The sequence below is a fragment of the Lethenteron reissneri genome, chromosome 43 (assembly GCF_015708825.2).
Source record: "Lethenteron reissneri isolate LAM-NWPU_2019-01 chromosome 43, ASM1570882v1, whole genome shotgun sequence".
In the NCBI taxonomy this organism is placed as follows: Eukaryota; Metazoa; Chordata; class Hyperoartia; order Petromyzontiformes; family Petromyzontidae; genus Lethenteron; species Lethenteron reissneri.
The window spans coordinates 258,696-276,303 of NC_083821.1; the positions used below are offsets into that span (position 1 = coordinate 258,696).

The window sequence follows — 17,608 nt, forward strand, 5'->3', positions numbered from 1 at the left end:
CGTGACTCCTCGGGGTGGGGGGCGGAAGAGGAGGGGGGAGATGAGGGGCGGGCCCGCGGAGGGCGTGCGTGATGACGTCACGAGGGTGTTGCCGTCGTGTGCGTGATGACGTCACCGAGAGACCTTTCGGAGGTGCGGCCTTGCGCGATGGCGTCACGCGCTGGGTGACGTCACAACGGGAACACTGACTCGTGAGAGGCCGCACGTGGGAAACACGCAGCGGGCAGCAACAGCTGCAGCTGCCATCACCTGCAGCTTCTGTTGAACGAAGAGAGAGGGAGACAGAGCCGCGGAAAGGCATAGAGAGAGACACTGAGAGATATAATGAGCCTCGATACATCCACTGCTGGATGGCCTCCCCAAGATGTCCCCGTCGGGGCAAGATTTGTGTCGTGGGGACAAGCAGCAGCAGCAGCAGCAGCCACTCGCCCTGCTCAGAGAGAGAGAGAGATCCAGGAGATAGATGCGGATTCCACAGAGACAGAGACGATGCTTGTCACAGGTGTCATGAGACAAGACGTGTACACACGTGTACACAGATAAAGATCACCCGTATAGCCTGACAAGACTGTTGGGGGCCAAGTGCTGTTAGCGAGGACCTATGAAGGCCGGCACGGCACGCGAGAGAGTTGGTGGCCAGCAACACGTGTCACACACACGGTGTACACACACACACACGGTGTACACACATCGCACACGGTGTACACACACACGGTTTACACACACACACACGGTGTACACACACACGGTGTACACACACACGGTGTACACACACACACGGTGTACACACACACACGGTGTACACACATCGCACACGGTGTACACACACACGGTTTACACACACACACGGTGTACACACACACGGTGTACACACACACGGTGTACACACACACACACACGGTGTACACACACACACACACGGTGTACACACACACACACACACGGTGTACACACACACACACGGTGTACACACACACACACACGGGTTCCACACGCCCTGTGTGACCGCCCCCTATCGCCCTGACGCCGGCTGCTACACTCGCTCTGACGTCACGGGCAGCTCCTCGTTCTCACGCCGCGTCCTGGACGCGCTTCCGGACAGATCCCCGAAACCGAACCTCTGGGACCCCCTCGGACCCCCTCGGACCCCCTCGGACCCCCCCGGACCCCCCCCCCCCCCCACGAGTGGGACCCCCTAGGACCCCCCCCCCCCCACGAGTGGGACCCCCGGTGCGCGGAGCGATGGACTCGCGGCACTACGACATAAGCGAGGAGCAGAAGGCGATCAAAGCAAAGTATCCTGCCGTGATCAAGAAGCACGAGTGTGAGCGGCGGACACTTCTACACCGCCTACTGCACCAGCTACTGCACCACCTACTGCACCAGCTACAGCACCACCTACAGCACCAGCTACAGCACCAGCTACTGCACCAGCTACTACACCAGCTACAGCACCACCTACAGCACCACCTACAGCACCACCTACAGCACCACCTACAGCACCAGCTACAGCTACTGCACCAGCTACTACACCATCGACAGCATCACCTACAGCATCACCTACTGCACCACCTACTGCACCATCGACAGCATCACCACCACCACGACTCATTAACAGCATCACCACGACCGCCATCAAGCGACAGGGAGTGTCCATTGGTTTGTAGAGTCATCTTTTGTAGAGGTGACTTGTTAATTCATTGCCGGTCGAGGGCCTCTTCATGATGTGTAGGTGGTGGGGGTTATTTGACTATACTTCACCACTCTTTATCAGTGGGGGTTGGTGAAGGCGGCTCTGGCGCACGCCTGTAATCCAGCACTTTGGAGGTCGTGGTGATTGTTGTTGGATCATCGCACTTCTTGTAAACTCACTTCTTGTGGGCATCGAGGTGCCACCCCGTGGCTCGCCAGGAGATGGCAGTACAGCCAAAAATGTGGACTCCGCCTGCGCCGTCTGTATGGGAAAGTTTCCCCGTCGCACGCGTGTTTTCTCCAGGTGCCCCCCCCCCCCCACATATATACCGAACTCATTGATTGGTTTAAAACATCTTAATATATAGGACCGCGGAGCTTGGGCAATTGTTGGCGCTGGGTTTTCGCCTCGCTGCTGCCTCCCCGCTTGTCTGTGGCTCCTCGCGCTTGAGGCGTTCTATTTCTACGACAGCGAGCGAATACGTCCCAAGTTAAAATCATTATTTCAGACGTGGAAGCATAGACTGCTAGTTCAATGGATTTTACTGCACTCACTTCTGCTGACACCTGATTGCACGTCTTTAAAAAAATTGTGTGAATATCTGTAAGCTCTACCAGTTTAATCGTGTTTTATTTTTACACTAGCGGGAAGTACCCGGCGTTGTCCGGGCCAAAAAAATATTTCCAAACTACTCCTAAAAATCTAATAGCAGTGCGTACTGACTGTGGTGGCACCTGCTATGATTACAGCAGTGCATAGTGGTGGTGCCTGCTATGATTACAGTAGTACATACCGACTGTGGTGGCACCTGCTATGATTACAGCAGTGCATACTGTGGCGGTACCTGCTATAATTACTGCAGTGCATACTGTGGTGGTACCTGCTATGATTACAGCAGTGCATACCGACTGTGGTGGTACTTGCTATTACTACAGTAGTACATGCTGACTCTATAGCAGTATTCTTTGGTTCTTTCGGTAAAGTCACGTATAAAGATAAAATAATAAATTAAATAATAGCATACTACGACGTTTCGATTGCAACACAAGCAATCATCATCAGGTATAAAAGAAATAGCAACAAAAATCTAACCAGAAAACTATAGACAGACATATAAGCAGACAGACATCATAAAGATACACAGAGAGAGGTCGTCTCTGACGGGGCCTTAAATATATAGAGAGGGGGCGGGGGCGGAGAGAGGGAGGGGGCAGAGAAAACATTTGCATGTCAATGAGTGGACAACGACGTGGTACGGTACGCAGTATTTATCGACTCTATAGCACAAAGTACTCACCTGACAGAGTGGCATGGTGAGGCCTAGTCCCGTGCAGAGCCTCCGGCCTGGCTTAGATTGTCCAGCCGACCAAGGTGGCACCTTGGCAGGCTGGGCTGCTACCCCTGACCCCCCCCACAGCCACGATCTCCCCGGCCGCTCTGCAGTAATATCTACGGCCTATAGTGGTAGCATCTACCGACTGTATAGTAGTAATAATTACACGCATCGGGGTCGGGGGGACATCGCACAGTGAATAATTTACCTCGGCGTTTAGAGTATTTTTTTAGCATTTTTAACGCGAAAGAAAATGTCCCCCTCACTCCCACCGAAGGGGTGCGACTTGGCATGGTTCGTCCCCCCCACCAAAGGCGCGTGAGTTGGTATGGTCGTGCATGCGTCATAAATAAATAAATAAAAAGCACACAAAAATCCCACTAAATCGCTAAACTAATTTAAACTTGACGGATGTGAAAAAGGAATAGCGCTTGCTCACGGCGGGGCTTACGGCGTGGTACCTTGCTATTTTTATTTTGCGTAAACCCCACCGTTGGAGAGCCAAATCCTTCACAAGCACGCTAACACACACAAACCCACACACAATTATTTTTTACTTTTATATATATATAGTGTGGCATTTGTCTTGCGCTCGTGTCATACGTTACAATGCCCGCGTGCTTTGCCGTGCTACTAATGGTCCTTCTGCTCCACAGACCTGGACCACACGGCAGACGTGCAGTGAGTACTCGCATCTCCATGGCTTCGCTTCTCAGTATGTTCCTAGCCTTGCAAGAACTGGTAGGGTCAGTATGCCCTGGAGGGCCACGTCTCTCACATTGACGGCGCTTTGTGGTGTGTGCCCTGAGCATTGTGCGGTGTGCAGGTTGCACGCGTGGGGTGACACGCTGGAAGAGTCGTTTGAGCAGGTTGTCATGGCCATGTTCGGCTACATCAGCGACATCGAGGTGGTGGAGCCGCTGGACACGGTGGAGGTGGAGGCTGAAGGTAATGTCATTGTCCACGAGGGAGTTTTGCATTTGTCTCTGCGATACATTTCCGGGTTGTTCCGCGTATTGTTTGGAAAGATGTCCAACGTTTTTCTCCACGTGCTGGGAGCTTCTTCAGGAACTGACTTTAGCACTTGCAGCTCTTTTCTTCACAAGGGACTAAAACAGGCGCCATTCACCAAGTGGTATTGATGTCTCCGCGGTGCTTGTGCCATGCTAGATGTACACGTAGGACACACACACAAGATAATAATGTCCATCTTAATTTGGGAGACGTATTTCAGGCAAAACTCTATCGTAAGCAGAGGCATTATCTTTGGCCTCCAATTAAATTGACTTCCTGAAAAATCTCCCAGCACATGGACGAAAACGTCAGAGGTCGTGCAAGACAACACGAAGTACAGTCCAAAAACACACCCGGGAGCTATGAAGCACAACTGCAGAAATCTACGGTTTACCTCCATAATGGAGGTTTTTTGGTGTTTTCCTCCGGCTGTGGTTCCGTCGTGGGTGGTAGATTTTACAGCCCTTGGCGACGTGCATCTCTCCACAGGTGAGGACATGATGTCTCTGCTCTACCAGTTCATGGATGCGTGGCTCTACAAGTTCTGCGCCGATTTATTCTTCATCCCGAGGGTAGAGGCAATCAGCCCTGCAGCTGCTACACTCGGACATCGATGTGCACACTCGTTTACATCCACTGCAGTAAAACCGAGAGTTTCCATTGTAACTTATATTGTCTTGGGTTGTCTTTTCAGGAGGTGAAAGTCGTGAGTCTGGACAGAGTCAATTTCAAAATCCGCTCAATTGGGTAAGTGCAACGCTACCTCTGCATGCTTCATTACTCGTGCAACTTTGAGAACAAATACATATATCACTGTTGGTAACCCTTACACAAACTTTCCAAGGTAAAAAGCACCACCAAAGGGATCAGAATCAGGATCTTTATTTATACTGGAGGATTCCGATGAGCATTAAAAAGCTCTTTTTCACAGATGTTCAGATATAGTTGTCACTTTGTTATGTGAACATTTGATGCTCTCTCCTTTGTGGTGTTAACACAGTATGACTTGTCCGTGCATCTGATTTCTCCCCTGTCTCCCCTGTGTCTCGTGTTCCCTTTATGTACCCTGCAGCTGGGGAGAGGAGTTCAACCTAGAGAAGCATCCACAGGTGAGGAGATCATTGTCCCCTCACCACTCATAAGCACCTACAAAAACACATGGTGACACGGGCAGAAATGGGTAAAATACACATTTCTGAAGAAATAATATACAAATCACCAATTAACTGTGTCGTATACCTATTACTTTGGTACCATTTATGAATGTGATGAAATAACAGAATGCAGTGGCCGGGCTGGGTGTAGAGGCGGCCATGTTTGTTGATGCCGTGTGCGGTGCCGTTTGCGGTGCAGGGCACGGAGGTGAAGGCCATCACCTACTCAGCCATGCAGATCCACGAGGAGGAGGATAAAAACGATGTGTTTGTCATCATCGACATCTGAACCTTATGGCGGGACCCTAGGGTCCCATAAGCCCCCGGCTCTCGCATAAACTGCATTGTGACGTCATTTTATGTCTGTTGAAGGCGAACGATACGGCAATCTATTCCTCTCGACGAACTCTACACGATGCGCTAATCAAAGATTTGTTTATGATTACGGCATTCGTTCTCGCTGCGCTTGGACGACATGACAACAGAATGATTCGCGCCAGGTGGGTCGCGGCGTTTATGTGCGTGGTGGGACGGAGTCGCCAAAATAAATTACGATTTTGACTTCGGTTTATTCGGGACCCTGGGGTCCCGCCATAAGGTTAATCTGACGCATGGCAACTTTGCTCTGACTTCTTTGTCGGATGCAAGTTGGATGTAGCGGCGCCTCTCGTCACTGACAGACTGAATCCACGTTGATTAAAATTTAAACAGCAAGTTAGAGGCAGCCACTCCTTCAGTGCTCTCAATACTTGAGGACTTTTATCTGTCGAGTCAGGATGAGGTTAACCCAAATCTCACCTCCACGATCACCGTGGTGGTCTTGCATGCTGACAGGAGATGCTTCATGGCTCAGGGAATGGTCATATCGCTTATATTTTTTTCTAGAAATTCAGTGGTGTGATACTTTATAATCAGAGCTTCTTAAAGAAAAGATAATATTTTATAATGGATCTCACAGGTGTGGCTTTGGACTTTTACAAAAGCTATGTTTTTGTAGAACATTAATTAAGAATATGCTTTGCTCTTTCTGGCAATAAAACAGTTGTGTTACGATGTTCAAACACCAAATAGAAAAACCTTTTTGAAGGAATCAAGTCTGCATTAACCACACTTACTAGTGGTGAACATGCAAACAAACATGCTCTGATAATATATGCAGTCTTTGAAACTGATTGGGCTACACCAGAAACAGCGGCCTTCTTTATGGCCCAGTCTCACCATTGTCAGACCAGAGAACGCCAAAATGCGAACAGCACAAAGACATCGCCACACGTGTCAGTGTCGTTTGGGGTGAGCAGCTAAATCATGGGACCTTTTTATCATATTTAATTATCAGAGCATGTTATTTTGCATGTTCACTACAAGTACGTGTGGTTAATGCAAACTGGATTCCTTGCAAAAGGTATCTATTTAGATTTTGAACATCTTAACACCTGTTTTATTGCCGTAAAGGTAAACCCTATTTTTTTTCATACTTTGATACTGGAAAAAAGGTTCCACGATAGAACATTAATTATTAATTGATGTACACTGGTACAAACCATCTTACTTTAATTTATAATTTAAGTTGTGTGCTGTTAATCAGTGTGTGCTACGAGTCAAGGGGAATGGCAGAGGGAGGTGGGGTGCAGTGAGCATGGGGCCTTAAAAACAGGCCGAGTCTATGACAGTGGGAAATTCATCACCCTGTGCAGACAGGGGGTGTCTCTTGTGGCTGTCTATTGGATGTTCATAATAAATGCGTGCATTGCTCTCAGGTTATTAAAGTCGTGTCAATCCTCTGATCTCCATAGATAATGCCCATTTGGGTTACTCAGACAACCATGGGCGGTGCTTGAGGAATGCTTGGGCAAGCCCCGACCACACCATATATCCTTGTGGGCTACCAAAATCAATCTTGTAAACGGTATATCACTGTTGTAATGACCCACACAACAGCTCTTATATCGCCAATCCAAGAGGCTTCCAGAGCCGAGCCTTTCGACAACTTTGATCCCCTTCATGGATGCGGGCAATACAGCTGCGTTCAGTGCTGCAAAAACGAGATGGGACACGGTTGTGCATTTACAGTTGCTGTTTAATGCCTGTGAGGGTATCAAGTTCCCACAGGCGCTCCCTGCCAACTCCTCCACACACGGAGTCTCAGGTCCACTTGGGAGGCAGCCTCCTCCAACCCACATAGGAATAGGGCATTCCCGGAACATGCGCACGCATGTCCACAGACACGCACGCACACATACAGAGACAGACCAATTGGTTGCTTCCTTCCTGAAAGTTGTATGTGTGGCTGTGTATGACAATGTTAGTACTGTGTATGTGTATTCAGAATACTATTCATAGTGTAATACAGTATGTATATATTGCAGTATGTGTGCATGCACTGGCTGAGCCGGGGGGGGGGGGTGGCACGTGCCCCCCCAATGATCCGATCGAAATTCCTAATTTCGATCGAAATCCCTAATTTCGATCGGATCATTGGGGTTTATTGGTAATAAATCGGCATTTTGCGACCCCCACTGCCACTGTGTAGCATATTATTACGTGTCAGGGACTCTGAGATGATAGGACAATAGCCTGATTCCATAATTGGAAATAAGTAACGGCAAAGCAGTTATAAGTGACTCAGAATTGTGCGCAGTTGCGTATACGGTACACGACTTCCCTGAAGGCATTCACCTTCAGCGAGCACGATGCCGATCACACACGGTTCGGATTCGACCCTCGATGGCTGTGCTATCGCCGCACACGCATCAAGGGACAAGTCCTTACTAACAACTCCTATCATTTTTAATTGCTGGAGGAGTTGACCCCCCTACCTGAAAATCCTGGCTCCGCCATTGTGTGCACGTGTTAAATTTAGCATATGTGCGCGTGTATATTTGCACATTTATGTAATCTATTATGTGTGTACTTGTACACGCATATAAATATAAAGATCCCCTGAATAGCCTTAACAATCTGTTGTGGCAAGTGCCATTAGCAAGCATCTATGAAGGCAGGCACGACACGAGGGGGTGGGTGGCCAGCACCACGCCTGGCCGCCTTTGTCTCCCTGGTGATGTATACACATCACACCAGGTACTCATTTGAAGCGGAGTCGACCTAGGGGAGGCTCAGGACCGGTTCAGATCATTGTCACTGGTGTTGGCCGTGAGCGGGAATCAAACTCGGGTCACCGGATTCGTAGCGCAGCGATCTAACCATGACACTACCGCTCCCCAGTAGCAAATTGATTCGTCCCCTCTGCAATGTCTGGCTTGGACGTGTCACTGGCTGAAGCCTTGTGTACAGCGCGCATGTCTGCATGGTAGGTTAAGTATATTTGCATAATTAGTGTTTAAGATTATGTTATTACAATACTTGATTTAAGCTGGCTAATGCATCATAGAGGTTAATACGGAACCGAGTTTCCAGGTCCAGTAGAGAATGCCGCAATGATGGCTGGGCCATCATTCCTTTGCAAAAGCACCTGCAGCTACGGGTTACAGCACCGGCAATCGAGCACATGCGGCCACCTCGGGTTGTACTGCGTGCTCGGCACGATACTGTCCGGAGTTTCGCTCCAAGTGAATTCAGAGATATACAGGGCAACTGTTACAATGATGACAGCTCTCATCATCACAACTCTGGCTCGGAGCGCTACCAGTCACCGTCTAGGGCAGCACTTCCCCCCATGCTGTGCTCGAGGACAGCACAGCACCACGAGCGTTCAGCGGCGACGTACACGAATATCGATGAAGGTGAGCAATTTACATCCATCAGAACCATGGGTGGCACCCACGTGAAGAGGCCAAGTGATTCTTTGGTGGGGGGGAGAGGGAACATAAGGTTAAATGGGGGTGGGGGGGGTCCATGGCTGACCTGAGGAAATGCTGCTCTTGTCAGTAATGTCGAATAGCTTAGTGCAGTGGTTCTCAACCTGTGGTGCATGCACCCTCTGGAGGTGCGAGATGTCCTTTCTGGGAGTGCGAGACATGCCAGATTTTTTTAGAAGGTAAATCATCGAAACACAAATTAAGCACGGGCACGTAAGTACAACTACTTTGTTTCATTAAACCTATGGATTCACGTTATAAATTAATTACTGATTGAGAACCAAAGGGGTGCAAGGCTGGAGTAAAGGTTAAGAACCACTGGCTTTAGTGTAAGACAATAAAAATAGGTTTTACATGGAAACCAAACGCAACTGCATCTCAAGACTCACCACAGCAGCGTCTCCACTGAGTGATGTTTTTTTGCTTCAGCAATCAACAGTACATGTTAATTGTACTCTGATGTATTAATACTTTTTACTTCATCTTTATCTTACTGTATCCTCCAGGATAAAAAATACTTTTTTTATTTCACGCCTCTGTTCAAATTATTTTTAGTGTGGGGGGTTAAAGTCTCTTGTTTACACCCCCGCAAGTATGCCAAGCGGGAAGCGATAGCCCCCCTCCTGCCACCCCACCAGCTATGATCAAAACCTTTCTAATTAAACACCTTCCACCTCAGTGCAAAGATTACATCAATCGGTGGATAAAGTGCACAGTTTAAAGACGGGACTATTACACAAACCTGATGCCACACAAACTCAAACTCCTGGTACAAAACACAACCCTGATTCGTGGGGAAAAAACCCCATCTCTTACGAGCATTCCTATTGCTGATGCCTGGGGAATCATTTCAGCTGGGTCTGTTCTGGTCAGTGATCTGAAACATATTCCTGCACCTGGCACACCACATCTATTATATCTCTTACTATGGCTACTACTTAAAAGCCACACACCAGTGACCCTCAAAATATTCCGTGAGAAACGAAGCCCTTGCGATGCCTGTGTGCTACATCTCAAATGCGACACTGCGGGCGTGAAGCCGTCAAGGCTGTGTATCGAGGCCCCCCGCGTGGCCGGCGCGGTGCACGCGACGTTCATTAATGCAATGTGATGGCTTAGTGGCGTTGGCGCCGATACTTCTACAGTCGCGGGTGGCACGGAAGTCAGGGCTCTCGCCACACAGCTGAATCGAGCAGCCAAATCTGCATTTCCAGCTTGTTTATTCATTTATAATACAATTAGAATGAGAGTCTCGCGAACATGAGTCGATGTATTTAAATCATACGGCTAAGTCAGCTCGCTATTGCTTCGGTAAGATAAACGCCCCTCACTTCTGTGACTCAAAAGTGAGGCGCAGCACAAAACGTCCCATTTCAATTGTCGGGTGGCGCAGTGGAAACACCGGTCCCTCACAGAGATGAGGGCCACAGTAGAATGTCTGACACGGACGCCTTTCTGTGTAGTTTGAATGTTCTCCACCTGTTCTGCATGGGTTTCCTCAGGGTTCGCCGTTTTCTTCATAAACTGAAAACATTCAATGTAACGGGTATTGACCAAACATCCCAATTACCTAAAATTACTCAAATGGGATCACACATAGCAACATCATCCCCAAATACGTAAACTTGGCAGAAGCCTCCTGAAAAAGAGTTGAGACTCAGTGAGGCTGTCCTGGGTAAACAAGCGTAAAAAAAAATCATATTAATAATAAGCCCTCCCCTACCCCTCCCATCTACAGAGTCACTCACCACTAAGCTACTTCATCATGGCTCTAACTCGCCTGGGTGGCGTCGCCACGGCAAGAGCGGTTGCTTTCTGTTGGCGCTACACTGTGTTTGGAGCTGCGTTGCGCTGCGGCCGGCACTGGCTAGAAGGTGCGAGTTCAGTGCCGCGCAGGGCCACGCAGGGCCACGCAGGGCCACGCAGGGCTAAGCGGCCACCCTGCGTGCCCCGCACTCGCAGCAGAACTTGGCCCAGTCGACGGGGTGGCGCGTGCCGCACTCGTGGCAGAAGCGCGGCAGGGGGCGGCGACCGGAGGGTCCGGGGGGCGTCCTGGCGTGTGTCGTCTCGTCTCCATTCGAGTGCTCCCACGGGTCCCGCCGGGCACCGCCAATGCTGGCGCAACCACAACCACGACGTCAACGTGGCGCAACCTCAACCACAACGTCAACGTGGCACGAACAGCACCCCACCCAGTACCGCACCCACCTTGCACAAGCGACTGGTTTTATGAGGCTCCCCAGAGACAGTGAGCAGGCAGCCCCTCCATCAGTCCCACCCACTTTTACATATCCACGCCTAGTTGCCCACACACGAAGTGGTTTCGTCCTTTATTACATTGACTATGCCGACTGATCATAGGCCCCTCCCACTCCTCTCCCAATGCTGCCCACTGCTCAGGTAACCCCACCTATTGCCCACATCGTGAGTTGAGCATGAAGCCAGAACATTTTAAATCATGGAAAAATCCTGGGATACTCAACCTTAAAACCAGGAATGTCCCAGCCAAACCGGGACATTTGACAGTGTCAGTGTTCACGTGCAAAACCCCAGCTGAGAACAAAGCAGCTTCGGTTGAGCATTGGGAGAATGGGGAGGGAAACCGTGGTGACCCTGGCTGCAACACAGCTCATTGTTGATGCTGCATGGCTGTGATTCGCTCACCCGTCATTGCGCTCGTTCAATGCGGCCCGTGTGGGGCCGGTCCTCCTGGGAGCGCTGCTTCCCATGCTCTTATACCCAGAGGGTGGCGTGGGGCTGTGAGCCGGCGTCCTATGCGACACACGCATGTACCACGTGGCTGCCACAATTCATGGTATGCTGGAATATCTACTAATTGTATGCTGAAATGGCAGACAGTCGCACATGACTGTCTGCTTGTGTTACACACGTAGACACACACGAGGTAGAGCCGGACCGCACACATGGACATTACCGCTGGATGGGCGTGAGCTCGCTGGCCACGCGTCTGCCCGCTGAGCGTCCTGTCCTGAGCGGGGGCCCATCAAACTCCACTTCTCGGCCGTATGTCGACCTGAGAACCGCAGGTCAATGGGTCACATGTAAGGAGCACAAGGAGCCACGGGGATCACACAGCACATGGAAACACTGCCAGCAAACTCACGATGGAAATCGATCGCACTTGGCACAAGCTGATTGTCTGAATACAGCTTGAAATTCATTTTTCTTTCCACATTGTATGAATTGCACGCTTGAAATGACATTGAGATACGGAAAGAGGAACACATGGATTTGATAACTTACAATGAGACGGAATTGTGACCATCAATAAAAGTGGGCTTGGGCAGGACACGTTACTAGAAGGGGTGATAGCTGGTGGTCAAGGCAGAAACACACCACAGAAGACGTCCGCCATGGAAATGGAGCGATAAGATAAACTCGTGCATGGATGCTAAATGGATTGCTCCATCGCAGGACCATGAGAGATGGTAGTGGCTTGGGGTGGCCTTCATCCAGCAGTGGATTGATGTTGGCTGATAATGACGATGGCTTGTGTAGCTGTTGCATTTGCTATAGAACCATTTGTGAATGTGTTCCACTGAGCCGGTGCGAGGTGCCGTGCTCACCCTCCCCGTGACGGTGTGCTGCTGCTGCTGCTGGCCTTGCCCACGCCCGTCCTCGCCTCCCGCGCTGGGGAGGCCTCGCGTAGCCGGGATGCCAGGGCACCGGTTGCACCGGCACCTGCACAACAAAATCAGTGACGAATCCACACACATCACACACTTACAAAATTCAAAGACTACTGATTATATTATCTAACCGCAGTGTTTACTTCTGGGGTTTGCCTATGAAAGCTCTGTGATGTCAGCTTCCAAATGCCGTTCTCTGATACGAAGGAATACTTCATCACATGACAGCACGACTGGGATAAAATTATGGATAAAGACAAGGACTGTTCGCTATGGGAGGTGGTGAAAGTCACCAGCAGAGCGCATGGAGGTCCCTGCCATGTGGGAGCGGCTGGGCAGCAGCGCCGGCATTTGAGAGGAGGTCGCCCCGTCCTTTTTCTTGACCGACGGCGCCCGGTACTAGAACCGCAAGAAAAAGAGCAAGCACCCAGTGCTTCTTGTCACAAACAAAACAGGCTGGCAGCACGTTCCCTCTGTTCCCTGTATATCCTCACTCTGCCTTACATTGTACCGTAGAATGAGAGAGACAAATTATTAAATCTCACACGCAAGTGTCCCTCGGGCACCACTGCTTCCACACTGGTGGGACTGGGTGGTGGCACAGGAGACTGAGGAGGCGCAGGAGGAGCAGGAGGAGGCACCTGTATGCGGACCGCTAGGCGGGATGATGCCTGCTGGGAGGGGCCGCTCCGGCCGATGCGCGCCGCCTGCTCCTTGCAGAACATGATGTGGCGCTCAGCCGCGCCTTCGTTGAACCTCCGCTGGCAGCACGGGCACTGCACGTAGTCTGAACGGGGCCGCACGCACAACAGCACCAGCACGAGGGTGACCAAAGGGTGGGCGCTAATGACGGTGCCGTACAAAACGGTGTCACGTGTCGCAAGTGATGGGCCATGGATTTTCCTTTACTAGGGTTTAAGGACGGCGGAGGTGGAGGAGGCAGGGGCCCCCCTTCCTTGAGTGCCTGAGTCACTCCTTTAGCCGCGCGGATCGTCTTGACAAATTCCTCGTGCTCTTGCCTCCAGTTGGACTTCTTCTGCGGCAGCGGCTGTGACTGCTGCAGAGGGGACACAATGCTGACCGCCACAGCTGCAAACTGTCACTGACATTCAGGCCATTTCTCAAGGCAGGGTTCTTAAATTGCATTTTCTGGTGGGCCACATAATACAAAGTTTGTGCATCTGGGCCACGTGACGTCGCATCACGTGTAGACATTATGGCGTCACATTACCCCGGGATATCATAACATCTGTGCACGTGGCGTTTAGTCCGTGCATCTTGTCTTCAGCTTTCTCATTCTCAGTTTTGTATCTCGGTTCCATCTCAGTCATCTTTATTTATTTTCTCTGCTCTCTCATTTCTATAGCTTGTTTATCTCTTTTTCGTCTCACAAATCTGTACATCTTAAATCGTAGTAAGCTATTGCTCTCAAGGGGTCAAAGAACGACGGGCCACTCCCTCAGCCTTCTTGGGTCACATCTACAAATGCCAAGATCACTGCACTCTGCTGCCACTGATTTAAATGGCCGTGGTTGTCACCAAGCAGACAGGAAGGTGGGAGTCGTACCTTGGCGGACGCAAGCTTGGGTTTCAGCGTCGAGATTTCCGTCCCATCGAAGCGCTGCCTCTGCGAGTCGAACACCTTGCGCTTCTTGGTGGCTTGCTTGCGACAGATGTTGATGTGCTTTTTCTGCACAACAACCACCCGCACACACTCAGCCCCAGCGGAACCAGCCTCCACGAGAGCCACCCTCCCAAGCCTGGCGGTGCACTCGGCGTCTAAACACCACGTCAGGGAATTTATCAGCGTACGTGAAACACAAGGGCACCTCCACACATTGCACGCACACGTTGTAAGTTACAAATGAAGGTTGAAGGTACAACTGCATTGGACTCGATACGAAGTGTTTTCATTGGCATTTCTACGAGAATGTCATCTGAAAAACTTCTCTGCCTTCTAGAAATCTATCCATCATGTATTGTTCAACTAAAAAAGACATAGGTTTCAATACAATTAATAAGTATTTGAAACCACCTGCCCAATAATATTTGACTTGAAAATTACTTCAGCCATCATTTACTAAACATGAACGTAAAATAAGTACAATAAACTGACAGCTATGGGCTCTTGCAATTACACCGTGTTGCTGTAATGCTGTTCTGGACTCTGCAGAGGTCTGACTTAGAGGCCTCTGGATGACTCAGAAATTAAACTGTATATTAGTATTTCAGAACTCGTATTTTTTGCTTTTACATGCATTCCCTATATATGTATGTACGTTTAATTTCTTTCGCACCATACGTAGCCATCCGTGCTGACTAGAGGTGCTAGAGATATGTTTTGGATTTATAACTTTCGGATTTTTAAGGAAATGTTCGGATGTGTTTTTATTATTTATGTGTCTTGGGCTCACAAAAGTGACATCACTCAATGACACATTACACCATTCTTGGCAAGAAAACAGCGAAAGTGACATTGATCAAGTCACTTTTTTTTCCTTGTAACAATGTTTTTTTCGGATTGTCCAACATTTCATTACTCGGCCTGATTTTAGTATTTTCTGGGTGAATCCGTAAAACATGGAAGACATCCCTATATGTCGTGGTGTTGCGATGAGCCGGTTGTTTTTAAGGAACACCACCACTACAATTAACTCATCACTGTTGCTCATCTCATTACGTTTCACGACCCGCGAACGTACCAGGCTCTGCGGCGCAAACGTCCTCCCACAGACGCTGCATGGCAAGTAGTTCTCCCGACTTGGACCGATGTACTCTGCAACGAGAGCACAGGGACAGAGTTGTGAGTTGTAGGGGGTGGCTTGCAGCATGGCACTTCCCATGGAGCCACAGCTGCCCGTGACCCACGTGCCACGCCCGTGACATGTGGTGCGTCTTGGTGATCCATTTCACACACTCTTTGCTAAAACGAAAACGCCAAGACTACTAGCGACCCAGATGCTGGGCAAGTATAGCACTCTGAAGTAGGACTGTCGCCACAGGTGTTTGGGCAATAAATGTAGCGTTTAGTACTACTGCTCCTAACCTCAATCCTAAACACAAACCCACTCTCTGTAACGACAAACCAAAATCCCTAATCCTGAACTCCAAACTCTAACTCTGAATACTTAAATGTAACCCAGAACCCTAACCCCAAACCCTTAACCTACACAAAAAACTCAAGGGGCACCCCTAAACATTCCATCATCTAAAACCCAAGGAAGGTCTATGATTGGATGAAAATAAGTCGACGATTGTCTACAATGTTGGCCATCGTAGTGGACTCAGCTTCTTTCCCCACATCCGCAAGGACAGAAACCACTTTCTACAAAATGCAGCACGTGAATAAAGTATGTTTTACAGCAAATGCATTTTACAGACTTGGAATTGCGTGGTAAGAAAACACATCGTTATTTGTTCAGAATGGTGCAGACTGCGCATCAGTGGAAGAAATTAAAAAGGGGGCCCCTGTAAACTCGGTACGCTACTCCACTGCAAGCTATTGCTTGTTATTGCTTTTGCAAATTATGCAGTTGCCTGCCACGGAGATTTCACATCTGGCGCATTTCCAGATTCGTCAAGATGCCCTGCAGCCCAGAGGAGCGCAGTCGAAACAGCTTCTTCGCCCTGCACACGCCCTGTCCGCTGTCAGGCGGCGTGGTGGTGGCGGCGGGGTGGAGGTGGTGGTGGCGGGGTGGTGGCGGCGTGGTGGTGGCGGCGGGGTGGAGGTGGTGGGTCTCACGTTGGCTCAACCCACTGCCGTTCCCAACCCCCAACCTCGTTCCGAAACCCCCACGTATATACAATCTGCACCTGTTCTGAACATACCCGTGTTTTAAACCTTGACATATACTTGAACATATTTCTTGTTTAACACCGCTCCTCTTATAAAAACCCAAATAGCTGTTATGTACAACTCTCTTGTCGACCCGTGTCTTTATTTTCGTCATGTCTTTGCCTCGCCCAGCGTCCATATCAGTGTTCCAGTTGTGTCACCGTCTCTCTCTCTCTCTCTCTGGCTGTCTTCGTGTCCCGTGTTAGCATCTGCCACTCCACTGTCTCTCGATATACGCGTCGCAGTGCTTGTCTCTGCCAGTCTCGAGGTCCCCTCTTCTCCCACCATCTGCTTGGGGCGCAAATTCCCGTTGAGACGCCTCCACGGCGCGGGGTCCGCACGCAATTTAGTCGGCGTCGCATTGCACGCCCATGATCCCTCTTGTTCTGACCCCACTACTATTTAAAGCCACACCATTCCCCCAGAATCAATATTCCAAACCTCTCCTGTATAAAAAGCCCTGTTATTATGAACCCTGTTCGTCTGACAACACGCGCGCCGATTTGCCATTGGGTCACCGCCCATGAGCGCCGCGCTGCCCTCGGGCGCTGCCCTCGGGTCTCAGGACCCGGCCAGGCTGATGCTCTGAGGTCTCAGGGCCCGGCCAGGCTGATGCTGAGGTCTCAGGACCCGGCTCTGCCTCTGGGCTCCGGGGCCCCCGAGGCGCGGACTTGGCCGAGGCCTCATCGCCCATTCTCTAGCAGCAGTCGACGCTTCACCTACCGTCCTCGTCCGCCATCTTGTTCCCATGGCAACGCCCCCCCGCGCCAATACCGCGCGCACCGATTGGCTCTCCGTCTCCAGGGGCGACGGCCACGACATGACGTCACGATAATTCCTCCCGCCCTATCGCCAGGGAGACGGCGCTTTCCCAGAGTGTACCCAAGAAGAAGAACAACCACAGTGTACCCAATCACAGCGTGTAACAAAGCAGCGACACGAAGTGTACCCCGGAAGTTGTAGAGGTAAAATAAGGGTATCCATATGGGAACACAACAGGAGGTGTCGCCAAATCGTCGTGCACAAACACAGAGTGTACCCAACACACACAGAGTGTACCCCACAAACACAGAGTGTACTCAACAAACACACAAACACAGAGTGTACCCAACAC

General features: G+C 50.1%; 2 protein-coding genes across 4 annotated transcripts; one reads left to right on the forward strand and one right to left on the reverse strand.

Annotated features, from left to right (window-relative positions):
- The first annotated feature begins 1,184 nt into the window (after positions 1 to 1,184).
- Positions 1,185 to 6,960, forward strand: ZBTB8OS (zinc finger and BTB domain containing 8 opposite strand). 2 transcript variants are annotated; one of them, XM_061569604.1, is made up of 8 exons: positions 1,185 to 1,324; positions 3,683 to 3,707; positions 3,853 to 3,974; positions 4,530 to 4,612; positions 4,735 to 4,787; positions 5,113 to 5,149; positions 5,394 to 5,473; positions 5,784 to 6,960. In XM_061569604.1, the coding sequence occupies exons 1-8, from the start codon at positions 1,243 to 1,245 to the stop codon at positions 5,800 to 5,802; spliced, it is 501 nt and encodes a 166-aa protein (XP_061425588.1). In that variant the 5' UTR covers positions 1,185 to 1,242; the 3' UTR covers positions 5,803 to 6,960. The 2 variants fall into 2 exon arrangements, with proteins under 2 accessions (XP_061425588.1, XP_061425589.1); XM_061569605.1 differs by having other exon boundaries at positions 5,394 to 6,960.
- A 3,252-nt stretch (positions 6,961 to 10,212) lies between these two features.
- Positions 10,213 to 17,279, reverse strand: LOC133353388 (zinc finger C2HC domain-containing protein 1B-like). 2 transcript variants are annotated; one of them, XM_061569603.1, is made up of 10 exons: positions 17,218 to 17,279; positions 15,362 to 15,435; positions 14,227 to 14,349; positions 13,569 to 13,716; positions 13,301 to 13,446; positions 12,953 to 13,058; positions 12,597 to 12,711; positions 11,945 to 12,043; positions 11,674 to 11,781; positions 10,213 to 11,124 (listed from the first exon to the last, which is right to left on the reverse strand). In XM_061569603.1, the coding sequence occupies exons 1-10, from the start codon at positions 17,231 to 17,233 to the stop codon at positions 10,938 to 10,940; spliced, it is 1,122 nt and encodes a 373-aa protein (XP_061425587.1). In that variant the 5' UTR covers positions 17,234 to 17,279; the 3' UTR covers positions 10,213 to 10,937. The 2 variants fall into 2 exon arrangements, with proteins under 2 accessions (XP_061425587.1, XP_061425586.1); XM_061569602.1 differs by lacking the exon at positions 17,218 to 17,279 and adding an exon at positions 16,656 to 16,926.
- Between the last annotated feature and the right edge of the window lie 329 nt (positions 17,280 to 17,608).

What these genes read in the sequence shown, in the direction of transcription:
- ZBTB8OS (XM_061569604.1), top strand. Translation starts at nt 1,243, where the DNA reads ATGGACTCGCGGCACTACGACATAAGCGAGGAGCAGAAGGCGATCAAA. An exon ending in CGTGATCAAGAAGCACGAGT is followed by an intron (nt 1,325 to 3,682) that starts GTGAGCGGCGGA and finishes TCTGCTCCACAG; the next exon opens with ACCTGGACCACACGGCAGAC. An exon ending in GGTGGAGGTGGAGGCTGAAG is followed by an intron (nt 3,975 to 4,529) that starts GTAATGTCATTG and finishes ATCTCTCCACAG; the next exon opens with GTGAGGACATGATGTCTCTG.
- LOC133353388 (XM_061569602.1), bottom strand. Translation starts at nt 16,782, where the DNA reads ATGGTGGGAGAAGAGGGGACCTCGAGACTGGCAGAGACAAGCACTGCG. An exon ending in TCCGCCGTCCTTAAACCCTA is followed by an intron (nt 13,447 to 13,568) that starts GTAAAGGAAAAT and finishes GGCCCCGTTCAG; the next exon opens with ACTACGTGCAGTGCCCGTGC. An exon ending in GCCTAGCGGTCCGCATACAG is followed by an intron (nt 13,059 to 13,300) that starts GTGCCTCCTCCT and finishes TTGCGGTTCTAG; the next exon opens with TACCGGGCGCCGTCGGTCAA.